The 14345-nt window shown below is 47.9% G+C and overlaps 1 protein-coding gene across 7 annotated transcripts in view; it reads left to right on the top strand.

The window, feature by feature from the left end:
• LOC129832363 (spectrin beta chain, non-erythrocytic 4-like) overlaps positions 1–13500 on the top strand; it is a 63459-nt gene extending 49959 nt beyond the window's left edge. For 2 of the 7 annotated variants that reach the window (XM_055896375.1, XM_055896379.1), the window contains 17 exons: positions 390–614; positions 886–975; positions 1075–1353; positions 1780–1910; positions 2621–2825; positions 3233–3478; positions 3571–3705; positions 3896–4140; positions 4765–4951; positions 5064–5148; positions 5335–5531; positions 5731–6839; positions 7440–7509; positions 7649–7932; positions 9127–9297; positions 9384–9426; positions 9616–13500. In XM_055896375.1, the coding sequence (XP_055752350.1) occupies positions 390–614; positions 886–975; positions 1075–1353; positions 1780–1910; positions 2621–2825; positions 3233–3478; positions 3571–3705; positions 3896–4140; positions 4765–4951; positions 5064–5148; positions 5335–5531; positions 5731–6839; positions 7440–7509; positions 7649–7932; positions 9127–9297; positions 9384–9426; positions 9616–9888 (3975 nt within the window). In that variant the 3' untranslated portion in view covers positions 9889–13500. Of the gene's footprint in view, positions 1–389; positions 615–885; positions 976–1074; positions 1354–1779; positions 1911–2620; positions 2826–3232; positions 3479–3570; positions 3706–3895; positions 4141–4764; positions 4952–5063; positions 5149–5334; positions 5532–5730; positions 6840–7439; positions 7510–7648; positions 8944–9126; positions 9298–9383; positions 9427–9615 lie in introns of those variants that run through there. The other 5 variants (XM_055896378.1, XM_055896380.1, XM_055896376.1 and 2 more) reach the window with 5 other exon arrangements.
• Positions 13501–14345: the final 845 nt, after the last annotated feature.

Genomic DNA, 14345 nt, shown 5'->3' with positions numbered 1-14345 from the left:
GACAGCTATATGGCCACTCTGGGGGAGTAATTTCCTTGTAGTCAATTGCAGTAGATCTAACAGCTATCATCCAAACACTTCTCATACATTGTTATGACAGACTGACAGATAGAACAACTTATCATGTACACCTAGGAAAGCCATGGATTTCCTAGGTGGCCGACTCCTGAGTTGGATGTTGCCAGGATATTTTGGTGAGAGGTGATTGATATAGGGACCAATGTATCCTCTCCATACTCACCAGGCCTCTCGCTGTGCCATGGACTTCCTCCCTCTCTTTAGTTCCTAACCTATTCGTCCTCCCTCCCTCCTTCCTTCACTCACCCCTCCTCAAACGCTTCACTCACCCCTCCTCACTCCCTGTCCATTCCCTCGCTCCCTCTCTCCAGACGATGGAGTGTCAGATGGAGGAGTGGTATAAGGAGGTGGGGGAGCTGCAGGTGGCGGCGGCCTCCATCCCCCAGCAGGGCCAGGTCATGGACACGGTCGGCGAGCGCCAGGCCGCCGTGGAGACGCGCATCGTCCGCCTCATCGAGCCGCTCAAGGAGCGTCGGCGTATCCTTCTGGCCTCCAAGGAGGTTCACCAAGTGGGCCGGGACCTGGAGGACGAGATAGTGAGTGGCTGTCCTGATCCTCCTCCGGTTATACCCACACACACCACGCACACTTACAGACTCTTAGAGACATGTGACTTACAAGTGTCATCGGCAAGGGTAAAAGTGTTGCTTAAGTTGGTGACTAACCCCCTTTTTTGTTTGTGAAAGACGTTATCTTGATAAAAGATGTATGTAACAATAAACAGATGCAATACCATGCTGGTGATAATCATCGAAAAGTTACCAGTGTTCTCAAGTGCTCTTTTGCTAGTTCCACTTGTGTTTGCAGCTGTGGGTGCAGGAGCGGCTGCCTGCCGCCACGTCTCAGGAGCACGGCTCCAGTCTACAGGCTGTGCAGCACCTCATGAAGAAAAACCAGGTGAGTGGCAGCTAGCTGAGGCTAACCACGTCATTACAGTACATGTCTATCATACTGTATCATATCTAACTGGACATCGTCTTTCTGTCCCCCCCCCAGGCTCTGCAGAGGGAGCTGCAGGGCCATCGGGCGAGGGTGGAGGACGTCCTGGAACGAGCTAATGTCATCGCCTCCATCCGCAGCCCCGAGGCTGACTGTGTGCGGGCGGGCCTGGAGCAGCTCAGCGGGCTGTGGGGTCTGCTGTGGGCCGAGACAGAGAGAAGACAGCTGGTGCTGGATGCCATGTACCAGGCCCAGCAGTACTACTTTGACACAGCCGAGGTGGAGGCCTGGCTCAGCGAACAGGAGCTGCACATGATGAACGAGGAAAAGGGCAAGGTAGGCGGCTAGGAGCCAATCACCAAGCGCTGATGTACTTAATCTGCCCAGTTACCATTTTACAGTAAGAGATGATTGGCTTTTTGGAAGAGGAAAAGGTTGTATCTGCATAGGTGTAATGCAATGTGATTGTGTCCCTCCAGATATCAGCAACTGTGTTTGAACACAAGTGGAGGCTGCTGAGGGGAGGACGGCTCATAATAATGGCCGGAACAGAGTAAATGGAATGGCATCAAACACATGGAAACCATGGAAACCACGTGTTTGATACCATTCCACTGATTCCGCTCCAGCCGTTACCACGAGCCCGTCCTCCCCAATTAAGGTGCCACCAACGTCCTGTGATGAACACTGCACGCACTTGAATCGTTAGCATGTCAAGGTTTGTGAGAATGGACTGTAAGTGTGTTGTGGCCTCCCCCTCAGGATGAGCCCAGCACCCTGCAGCTACTGAAGAAGCACCTGGTACTGGAGCAGACGATAGAGGACTACGCTGAGACGATAGGCCTTCTCTCCCAGCAGTGCAGACAGCTACTGGAGATGGGACATCCAGACAGGTCAGTGTTGGTGCCCCACAAACCTGTCACCACACTATTACCAAGGCTTTCGTGGGATCGAAAGTTGGTTATAGCAGCTCTAAAGTGAGTGTGCCATGAAATACCCATTTAATATACTGCCTTAAAAGCTCAAAGGAAATCCCCTATATGAGAACCAAGGATCTCGGTTTGTGACTTGATTGAAGAGGATCAAGGGCATCTACAGTCTTTGTCTTCTGGGTGCTGAGGAGGAACCCGGTAGTAAATGGCTTGAACGACATAACCCCTGTAGAGAAGGTAGTCCAGTAAAGTTGGCCAGTCATGGACTCCTGTTGCTCTGTTATGGCAGCAGAGTGAATCATGGTGACAGCAGGGTCAGCACTGGGTCTGTAATACTACTCTGTCTCTGGTGTCAGAGCTAACGCTAACGGCTCTATCATCTTAGCTCTTAGCTGTTAGCCGACGCCGGCGTCTCTGCACTAGTAGGGTATGGATGTTTTTATGGGTTGCCCATGTTTGTCTCATGTTGTTCAGTTTGCTTTGTAAGCCTTCTCCTCACATTTACTCCTCCTGCGAACTCAACCCCGTAAAACCAGCTCATGGTTTTTCATGTCAAAATGTGTTTCACTCAGCTCCCACACCCTGTCACCCTGTGTTTACTATGTGTCTCAAACCCTGTCTCTGGTGTGTGTGTCTGCGTGCCTACCTGCCTGCGTGTGTATGTGTCTCAGTGAGCAGATCAGTAAGTGTCAGTCTCAGATGGACCGGCTGTACGTGTCTCTGAAGGACCTGGTGGAGGAGAGGAAGTCTCGTCTGGAGCAGCAGTACTGGCTCTACCAGCTCAACCATGAGGTGGACGAGCTGGAGCAGTGGATCGCTGAGAGGGAGGTGGTGGCCAGCTCGCCAGAACTGGGACAGGACTTTGAACACGTCACGGTCAGTGGGACCCCTCTCAGAGCCTGAATGGACAAAGGCTTCAACAATATGATAGGGCTGGTGGTCCTCTGTAGCTCAGTTGGTACAGCATGGCACTTACAACGCCAGGATAGTGGGTTTGATTCCTGGGACCACCCATATGTAAATGTATTTGATCATGACTGTATGTTGCTTTGGATAAAAGCGTCTGCTAAATGGCATATAGTGTTTGTCTAAAACCTGTTGGGAAGGGGGTTAATATGGCTCAAAGAATGGCATACAGTACACTGTATTATTGCTTAGTAAGGAAGTAGTATGTATTTCAATGCAGTTTTGATAAGTAGCCTATTACTGCTTTAGCAACAGTGCTTAGCTTGGCTAAATAGATATTGATCATCCCTTCATTCCTCTCCTCCTCCTCCCTTCAGATCCTGCAGGAGAAGTTCACAGAGTTTGCGTCGGAGACGGGCAGTCTGGGTCAGGAGCGTGTGACGGCGGTTAACCAGATGGTGGACGAGCTGATCGACTATGGCCACGCCGAGGCCGCCACCATCGCCGAGTGGAAGGACGGCGTGAACGAGGCCTGGGCCGACCTCCTGGAGCTCATGGAGACCCGGGCACAGATGCTGGCCGCCTCGCACCAGCTCCACAAGTTCTTCACCGACTGCCGCGAGGTAGCATTTCTACCATAAGAAGTGCTACGGGATATAGGTCTGTGTCGTGTTTTGATGTGTCTCTGATTGTCTGTTATCGCCTTGTGTTGCAGATCTTGGCCCAAATCGATGATAAGCAGCGGAGGCTGCCAGAGGTACGGGCGCGCCAGGGTGGCACTGCCAACACCAGCACCCTGCAGAGGCTCATGCACAGCTTCGAGCACGACATCCAGCTGCTCGTCACTCAGGTGAGCCCCCCCACTATCACTTTATTTTATTAGCACATGAGACTAAAAAGGAAGACAGAACAAAACAAGAGGTCAATGTGGTAACACTTCACGTGAAGTTTCTCTCATACTTGTTCAGTAAGTACTTTTCCACAGTACTTTTAATTATTCCTATGTTATTTACCACCCGTCCCTGTCTATCTGTGTCCAGGTGAGGCAGCTCCAGGAGAGTGCGGGTCAGCTCCGGACCATCTACGCCGGGCAGAAGGCTGAGGCCATCGCCGGCCGGGAACAGGAAGTGATGCATTGCTGGAAGGAGCTCTTGACGTCCTGTGAGGAGTGCCGAGTGCAGATCACCACGGCAACAGACAAGCTGCGGTTCTTCGGGGTGGTGCGAGACCAGATCATGTGGATGGACAGCATCATCTCTCAGATCGGCACAGGGGACAATCCAAGGTATATGAGTGGACATGGTTACAATTGTATTTTTATGGTTTAGGCCATACACATTTTATGAAAGTGAGGTGAGCAAGAGAAAACAGTTCAAAACTCTTTTGTTAAAATACTATAGGCCTAGAAACGTTAGTTCAACACCTAGCGACCTAGGATAGGCTGAAAGACGGATAGTTCAGCTATAATCCAAAAGGAAGTTGTGTATCTCTTTCCTGGAAGATTGTATTTTTTAAATGTGAAGGGGGCATCCGTTAAACATTCAATTAAGTGTGTATGGCCTTATCTATATTTACAGTATGTATGGTGTATCTCCCGTCTCATCTATCATCTATCAGATGCGATTGATCTGCAAGTTCAGAGGCCTGTTTTGATTTTGTGGCATTAAGTAAATAAGGGAATTTATTTACGTTACAAAAAGGCCTAATATGGAGAGCTGCAGAGAGAGCACAGACCACACAGAGAGCAACGGTTAAAATGAACACATTTCAAGCAATGGACTGCAAGCATGTTTTAATATAGCAATAAACAGTGTTATTTTCAAAATGGCTGCCTGGTGGTGTATATGGGGCTGACCTGGCTCTTGTCTTCCGGGGTGTGTAACCCTGTGCTCTTCTTCCTCACTGTCAGCATTCCCCACAGCGATATAACGGGCTCTGGACTCTCTGGTCCTTTCAGGGATGTGTCCTCAGTGGAGGTACTGATGAACTACCACCAGAGCTTGAAGAGCGAGGTGGAGGCGCGCAGTAAGAGTGTGCTGCAGTGCATCGAGATGGGCAAGACGCTGCTGGCGGCGCGCAACCCTGCTGCTGAGGAGGTGACAGCACTGTTGACAGCGTTCTGCCATAGAACATAGAGGATGGTACTGTAGTTTAGATTACATTTACAGTCACTAGTTTGGATTCAACTCAATGGAAATGTATTTTTAGATCAAGGAGAAGCTGGATAAGGTGGTGGCCAAGCAGTACGAGCTGTCTGAGAAATGGGACAAACACTGGGAGGTCCTGCAGCACAGTGAGTCCCCCCTGACTTTACCTGAATGTAACTTACTCTAGTACCTGGCACCTCAAGTCTCTGTTTGATATTATCCCAAGCCATTCCATAATTTGGAACCACAGTAAGCTACAACTGAGCAACAGTGTGAGGGATGTGATTCCAATTGTTCTCAGACACTGAGTTCCTCTTTCTCCTCTGCCTCAGTGCTGGAGGTGCACCAGTTTGCGCAGGAAGCGGTGGTGGCTGAGGCCTGGCTCACGGCCCAGGAGCCCTTCATCAACAGCATGGAGCTGGGCGCCAGCGTGGACGAGGTGGAGCAGCTCATCCGCCGCCACGAGGCCTTCCGCAAGGCCGCCGCCACCTGGGAGGAGCGCTTCAGCTCATTACGACGCCTCACCACGGTCCGTCACTATCCCTAGCTAACTAACACTCCCCTTAGCTGATGCCGTCTTTCTTCTGGTTGCTTACAAGAGGTTGTAGAGCACAGCTTGTTTGAAGTGACTTGTGAAATGGCTTCATGTTTACGGTATGCTTCATTTTGTTGTGGAGGAGATTCTACTATGAAGTGCTGATGTTTAGTTAACCTCGATTTGGTTCCAGGTGGAGAAGATGAAAGCAGAGCAAAGTAAGCTCCCTCCCACACCCCTGTTGGGTCGAAAGGTGTTCCTGGACCCCCAGGAGACATCCCCTGCCCGGAGCCAGGGCTCCCCCCTGATGAGACGGATCATTTATGAGCAGGCCGAGCACAGAGCTGAAAGGCCCTCCCAGGAACCCTTGCCCTCCTCCGTGGCCCGCCGCTTGGGATCCACCGTGGCCAACTACACCTCCATCATGAACGGCTCTAGTGGCTACCGCAGCAGCCTGGAGGCCTGGGCCATCCCCGGGATGGGGGGAGTGGTTGGAGGTGTAGTGGGGGTGGCAGCCGGCCTGGGAACAACCGCCATGGAGGCCAGAGGGGTAGCAACAAATTTAGGGACCACAACCGCCATGGAGGTCCGAGGGGTGGCAACAGGGTTGGGGACTGCCGCCTCGGAAGCCAGGGGGTTGGCAGTAGGATTGACCACCCCCGCGGTCGAGACCAAAGGGATAGCTGCAAGCTTGGTGACTGGTGCAGCCGCAGCAGTGGAGGTGAAAGCCTCACAGTACCTCCGGCAGCCTAAGATCAAACACATGGACGACATGGTGACGCCCATGCTGGTAGCCTGTAGGCTGGAGAAGGTGAGAGAGAAAGAGGTGAGGGAGAAGGAGGCGAGAGAGAGGGAGCAGAGAGAGAGGGAGAGAGATATTGTGTTAATGGAGCCAGCGCCGGTTATGCCGGTGATGGCCGAGGTGGTGCTCCAGGAGATGGGGAGGGAGAGGTTGAACAGCGAGCCCAGCAGCAGAGACCACCGGGCGGGGAGCAGCCGGTCGGAGCCCCAGCAGAGAGACAGGGACAGAGACAGTAGGGATAGTAGGGACAGTCACAGGGAAGCCAGGCTGGAGCGTCAGCACTCCAGTGAGGTGCTGATGATCCAGGCGCGGCGGGATGAGCTGCCCCAGGAGGTGTGGCGGGAACGGGCCGAGCGCAAAGAGAGGAAGCTGGAGAGGCAGACGTCCAGTGAGCAGGAGGGCCACGGACACGAAGGCCGGAGGAAAGACCGCCACCGGACGGAGAGACAAGAGTCCAGTGAACACGACACAGCCAAGGAGCAGTCAGACAAACGTTCTACGTGAGTACTACATTGTGCCTTGGAGTCGTTAAGTGCTGTTATGGTGGGAAAATTACAAACTCTGTTATGCATATGCGCTGAATACGTCTTAAACCTGTATTTTTCCACTGTCTATTTCTCTCATTTAAGAAGAAGATAGTGTTCTTCCACTCTTGTCTTTGTGTAACTTGGTCACGCGACCGAAGACAAAGGGCCATATGAGAGTGACCACAGTTTGAGTCCATCCTGTTATTTTGGTATCTTTCAAGGGCACAGCTGAGTGGAGATATGAAGAGAACAGAAGCTAGCTTGAGCAGCAGCAGCTAGATAGTAACAAAACTGGCATTATGTCGTGTTTGTAAACTATGTTCCCACCAAGATCTCACACACCTGCTGAACTGCCACGAAGACAAAAAGGTTGTACTTTCGATAAAAGCGGAGAGCCAACTCTGTTCGTTGAGCTCTTAACTCTGCACTGTTGAGGGGATTGCTAACTTTTCCAGATTTGCAAATCTTATAATTACGTTGTTTGAAGAATCTACAGTCTCTCTCCTTTTGGTTCGAATTTCCACGACACTGTTTGCACAAAGGTGTATCACTTTTTATCTTGGTTGATTACAGGGAGAAAAGGTCAGGCGGACAGACCTTGTTTGACATAGTCGAGCAGCTAAAAGAGAGAGAGGCAGCAACGGTGAGTCTTCTGTTTACCAGCTATGCCGCCTTTATTACACAGATAGAGTTATCTATACATACATGCTATTAATGAGGGTGTTTAACGGCTACACGTTGTATTTACAGTCTAAGCTCTGCCCTGTCTCTTCTCTCCTCAGGCTCGAGGGGAGGTCTCTAAAGTGCCGAACGGCGTGCCAGAGAAGTCTTCCGGACGTCCAGACCGGCCGCGAGCACGGGACCGCCCTAAGCCCCGGCGGAGACCCAGGCCCAAGGACCACTCTGCAGGAGAGGCCACCACCCGGCGGTCACGCTCGGCGCCAGAGCCAGGGATGGCCCAGAGTGTGAGCCCCTCAGTCCCCCAGCCGCCCAGCCACACAGCCCACCACGAGGGCTTCCTCTTCCGCAAGCTGGACATCGAGACCATGAGGAAGAGCTCTAACAGGTGGGCATCCAGGTTCCTAACGGGGGAGTATGATGATATTACAACCAGGCATGATCTTATGAGCATGCTAAGCTAACAAAACAACTGACCTACGAAATGTTCAATTGGTGCATGTCACTGGCATTAACATATGTTCCAGCATCTGATTGGTGCCGTAGGTCTCGGTCGACGTATACTCCAGCATCCTATTGGAGCTTTAGCGCTGGTCTGACATACTGTGTTCAGATATTCCTATTGGAGCTTACGACCCGAGTTGACATATGTTCTTGTAACCTATTGACAATAGAATTCTGGGTTGACATATGTTCTAGCATCCTATTTGAAAATAGCTATTTGCTTTAACATATGCTCTTCTAGCATTTTATTGAAACTTCAGATCTCTGTTTAGCTTCTGATCAGAAGTGTATCAGAATGAGAGTTCAACCAAGAGATAGCCACCAGCCATTCCACTGCTTGCAACATGCATGATGCCTAACCAACACTGGCCCTGACGGAGAGCAGTCTGGTTGATGGATGTTGTTGCTGAGCCTTAGGTCGAACCTGGTGCTGGTTCTGGCCTGGCCCATAGCCAGTACGATATGCAGCCATAGCCAGGCTACCCGCACAGGTCCCTGCAGTGGCCACACATCACCCCGCTTCCTGCCGAGAGACGTTTCGTTCAGTCGGTCATGCTTGGTGGCCTACCATGGGTCTCTGGCCCCGGAGACTGAACCGTCCGCCTCTCGCTGCTGCACTGCCCCCTGGAGGCCATGGCTGACACGCAACGCAACAGACTCATCCCACAAATGAGTCCCACTGCTCACTCACCAATTGGATGAATGTTTCTGATGTACATGTAATGCTATGTACATGCCAAGGTAAAGGCTAGCTTTTTATGTGTTACACTCAATCGTCTTAAGAGGAAAGATGAAAGTTCATGAATACCAATACTGTCATTTAACCAAAGTCTCTGTTTTTTTCTCTCTCCTGTTGCTCCTTGCTGCTGGCTGTTCTTCCTACCTCTCCACAAAGGTAAGCCACGTGTATGCACCTATGCACGCTACGGTCGGCGGTTCATTTGTTTGTTCGGCAGTTTGTTCTCCCTCGGCCCACTGCGGCCTGTCATCTTGAACGCCCCCAGGTGAGTGAGGTTAGGTGGCATTAAGCCTGTGGTTGGTTTTGGCTGAACGCGCCCCGTTTTCCCCCCCACTACAGCAGATCCTGGGTCAACCTGTACTGTGTGCTGAACAAAGGAGAGATAGGCTTCTATAAGGACGCTAAGAACACCACCACACCTTACAACAACGAGCCCATGCTCAACCTCGGCCACTGCCACTGCGACGTCTCCCTTGGATACAAGAAGAAGAAAAACGTCTTTACACTTAAGTTAGTACTCTGCCTTCAATCGAGGACATGTTGTATAGATTACCATTTTGTGTGTTAGCCTCAACTTCTCTGTCCTTCTGTTTCAGAACGAAAGACGGAAGTGAATTTCTGTTCCATGCAAAGGATGAGGTAAAAGGCGTTCGAAAGTTGACTGCTCTTTCATGGAAATACGGTCATATAATAGTGATGTGATTCTGCAATGTTTGTCCATGTGCCAAATAACTTTCTTTCTGTCTCTCGCCCTCTCTCCTTCCCTTTCTCGTTCTTTATCATTCGTCCTGTTCCATGCTCTCTCTCATTTCCCTTTCTCTCTCCGAGTCACAGGATGATCTAAAGGCCTGGACCACCAACATCAACAAGAGCATCGCAGAGCATGTGGAGATTGCCAAATGGGGTCAGCCCCAGCCTACTACCTCATCCACGGACGAGGGCACGCGCCGCGACGGCAGCAAGGCCGATAACAAGTCAGAGCGGGGAGAAAAGTCAGACCGGGGGGAAAGGCCGGAGAGGGCCGAGCGCTCTGAGAGGTCGGATAAGGGTGAGACCAAATCGGACACCAAGCGTTCAGAAAAGTCCAGCAGGAAGAAATGAGTTTGATGTGCGCTGGGTGGGTGAAAGGGAGAGAGGTTTACAAGACTCCCAGTCAAGACCCATCCTTTTCAGCTCATCCACCTGCTTCAGTTCTGTTTAGTGTCGAAAAATACAGGAAAATCACCCTGGTGACCTGACGTGAGGGATTTGAAGCACGAATATCAGTGTGCCCCTCCTCGTTGCTCTCTCTCTTTATCTCTGTTGCTCTGAGGGTGTCAGACCTGGGCACTAACACTTATTGCCCGGCTTGTTCCACCTCTGCCCTCTGGTGGTGACATTGGTGTACTGCAGAAAGCAGATGCTCCTAGTCAGGGCAGCAGTGTGAGAGAGATGGACACATGGAACAAGAGGGTTGTTATCACTGGTGGTATGAAAAAGTAGCTCATAACGTTTTAAGTAAATTGTTTTGTAAGAGATGAGCTGTATCTGTATGTAACTCTTGTCTGTCTATTTATGTATTGAACATCCAATCTTATACTCCCAAACAGAAGAGAATGAAATATGCCTAAATGTTTTTCACAACTGGCCTCTTTTTGGAGAACAATTATTTTATGTTGTTTCCTTTTTGTATTTCTGCTCATTCACTTTGCCTTCATTCCTTTCTGGGCTCGCTTTTCTCACTTTTTGGATTTTCTTCAGTACAAAACTGTAATGTCATCAAACTCATCCAAATTGAATTTGTACAATTCAACATTGAGCCAGAGGACAAAAAGAAGAGGTAGAGAACATCAGCCTTCACAGAGCTTGTTCTGGCTTTTGGATGGATGAGCTGGAACCTTTACCTGGAGGCTGGCCCCCATGGCCATACTCAGCTATGCCTTCATCTGGGGCCCCCGAGAGGCCCCCAGGGACCCAGCAGCCATAGCCACCCAGCATCAGAGGGACAGGACTGGAAGCCATCTAGCAAGACCTCAAACCTCCTTCCTTCTCAAAGACCCTCAGATGGTGGTAACCGCACTCCACATACCCAGTAAACATGATTTTTGTCCATTCAGAAAACATCACAATGCTTTTTATAGACAGTCAAAAAAGATAAATTAAGTTGTGTGCGGATGTGTGTGTCTGTTCAGCTTCTCACCACTCCCAGGGTTTTCATAGCTCAGGTTTTTTTGTTCACATCTGCGTCCTCAGTTCTCCCTCAGTCTTCCAGGCACTGCCATTCCACAGGCCAGGCTTCTTAACAGCTCAACTAACCACAGGAGTTGATGAGGACACAGCAAGAATCAGGAGCCACACAGAAATGACACGGTGCCGATTGGTCACTCCAAGGCCTCAGGAGTGCAAGTCGATGTCAGATGGATGTAAACAAAAGCTTCCTAGCTTCTGGATGAATGAAACACATGCATGACTTGCTTGAGATAAATCTCTTGTTGATAGGCTTTGCATAGTAGTCCGATCATATGTTCCTCTCACAGTATGTAGCTATCAGCGACGATGTTCACGTTTGTTCCTCTCCACGCATCATACAATAAAATGATCTGTTTGTCATAGCACTGCAAAGCCATATCTGGTAACGGGAAGTCTTATTTAATGGAAGCTAGTGGACAAATCCTTTGCCTGTTCCTTACATCAGAGATTTGTACAGAGGTGAGGAGGGACGACGACGAGATAGTACAGTGCAAATATCATGAAATCTTTCCTGAGTAGCTTTTTCTACCTTGTTTTTTAAACACATTTTATGCATCTATATAGGCGAATTCCAAATCAATGCAATCCATAACGCATGTTGGACACAACAAGGCAAGGATCAGCAGAACTTATTTTTGAATGAATATAACTATCACATGGAATGTGAAATACAGTACAATATATGACATAGGGCACACTCAGATAGGGCACTGTGGACATCTGTGAGATTCTATGGTGAATTCTTAGATTCGTATGACACACTTTACTGAGTGGCATACAGTACAATTATCATTGTGTAGTTGGAGGATACTAGCAATAAAGTGCTAGTTTGCTGAATTCTTGCATTCAGGAGTATCACTGTGCAGTATTCACTACTATCTATTGTTTAGAGTAGACTTATCTTGCCTGGGCAGCTCATATGGAGGATGTCTCATTCCAAAAACAATATGCTCAATAAAAACGAGTTGGTTTCAAATTGATGTACGTAATTGTGTTAGTTCTGATTTAACACTAATCTGGATGTCTCTGAATGGTATCTTTGTTTGGAAATGCTGCTTACCATTGTACTCTATCTGTGTACAGATGTCACAGATATCCTATTTGTATGCCATAGTCTCACTCTAAACAGATTGTATGCAGTCAAAGTATTATGGTGGCTTAGGGAGGTTGACAGGAATGCGAATAGAGAATTTATGCAACTTATCCTTTGCACTTAAACGTTCCCCCATTGCGCAGTGCTATTGAGGAGCAGTGGAGCTTAAGGGTCCGAGAGGGAAATGTGTTTATTTGCTTACTGGAGAAGGAGGTTTGAATTATCTTCATGAATGAACATTAAGTACACTAACCTGAAAAGTAGGAGAGTATCGTGTTCAACCATGATATGAGAGATTTCACATTGCAGTTTTTCATGCTTCTCTTGCTTGTTACACATTACAAACAGATGGTATTCCAGCTACAGTGCACGAAGTACGAGTTTCACAAATCTATCACATCCTAAAACCAAACATGCTTATACAATATTTCATCCATTTAGTCCTGCTAAGGTTTCATTCAGTAGCTATCTGTATAAATGACCAGTAGTCATTTTCCACATGTGGGCCAGCAAGTCTGTTGTCATGGCCAAGGCCCGATGCATGTTATCTTTTCTGTTTCACAGAGGGTAATTTGAGTTTATAGACTTTCAAATTACAAACCAGCGGAATGTTGTTAATACCTAGAAAGCACAATGTTATAACCTACAGTTGATATACACACAAGCATTAAGTTGTCATAGGGAGACTTGTGAAAGGAATCCCATTATTGATACAATGTCTCTGTATTAGCCGTGCAGTCATGATTTTTCAGTTGTGTGGGATGTGCATTAAGTTGTGGAGTGCTTCCTTCATGAAAGCATTCACACCTCAACCGTTACAAATCAATAGTGTGACGCCATTATAAACTCAAATCCATATTTTCTAGAATACGTTTAATTTCAGGGAATAATAATTACATTGCAGTTTTCATCCAAGATGTTCCACTGCTATTTGTTGACAAGTCAATGCTCAACACCTACCATTCATTTCCTGACCTTTGACCCTAGAGCACCACTGTTTTTAGGGAACTACTGAATGGTTGTTTTGCAAAGTTCAACAGCTTGATGACCTGTACAAAATGTAATTGCTTATAGTATTTTCTGTAAAGAAAGAATTACGTTTTTTTTTCTGTTCTGCTGTGAAAGGGAGATTTTTTTGGGGGGAGGGGGGGTGTTCAACAAATTGAAATATTCATGGAGAAATGGTTCATTGGTACAACATCAACAGAAAACATCACAATATCAGGACAAAGAAGTTGCATGAATTACATGGTCCCTATTATGATACTGCTCTGCATGTTTTGAAGTCTCATTCCGCCAACCACTGTACAATAATGGGGTGACACACTTGCTTACATGGAAAAGGTGAATGAATGAATAATAATGTATAAAACAGATCCAACTTAAAATCATTGACTGTGTACAGTCGTTTCTTTGAATTGATAAATACAAATTGTGATATTGGAAAAAAACACTGTGTTGTTCATTTTGATTGCATGTGAAGTTCAATGCCAATGTCTTGTCAATTGGCTCTTCAAATATATGCAGGCCAAAAGGCCATGTTGGACCAATACTAATTCTAATTACATTCACTCTTCTTTGCATAATTAAAAAATATGTCCAGTATTTCCTGTATTTGATACAACATGTTTTAGTATTAACACTGCTCATGCATAAAACCATACACGAATGTATCACTGCTACTACAGTTAGGGACAAAATAGCGAGTTCTCATAGCATTATTGAAGCTAACAACTACAGACCTTCAAACATCTTATCTGTTCACACAGTTGTACATGTATTGAATGAATAATGCTTTGATTCATTGTGATAATGGTTTACAGACATGCTGAACAATGTACCTAGCAACTTGGAGCCCAAACTTTCTGTTTCTACTTTCTGTCTGTTATGTCACTGTCACCTACACCCTGAGTAGATACACTATATGTACAAAAATATGTAGACACCCCTTCAAATTAGTGGATTCGGCAATTTCAGCCACACCCGTTGCTGACAGGTGTATAAAATGAGCACACTGCCATGCAATCTCCATAGACAAACATTGGCAGTAGAATGGCCTTACTTAAGAGCTCAGTGACTTTCAACGTTGCACCGTCATAGGATACCACCTTTCCAACAAGGCAGGTTGTCAAATTGCTGCCCTGCTAGAGCTGCCCCTGCCAACTGTAAGTGCTGTTATTTTTGAAGTGCAAACATCTAGGAACAACAATGACTTAGCCGCAAAGTGGTAGGCCAC

The sequence above is a fragment of the Salvelinus fontinalis genome, chromosome 33 (assembly GCF_029448725.1).
Source record: "Salvelinus fontinalis isolate EN_2023a chromosome 33, ASM2944872v1, whole genome shotgun sequence".
NCBI classification, from domain to species: domain Eukaryota; kingdom Metazoa; phylum Chordata; class Actinopteri; order Salmoniformes; family Salmonidae; genus Salvelinus; species Salvelinus fontinalis.
Note: the sequence above shows the minus strand (reverse complement) of the source record. Positions and strands in the feature narration are given on the sequence as shown.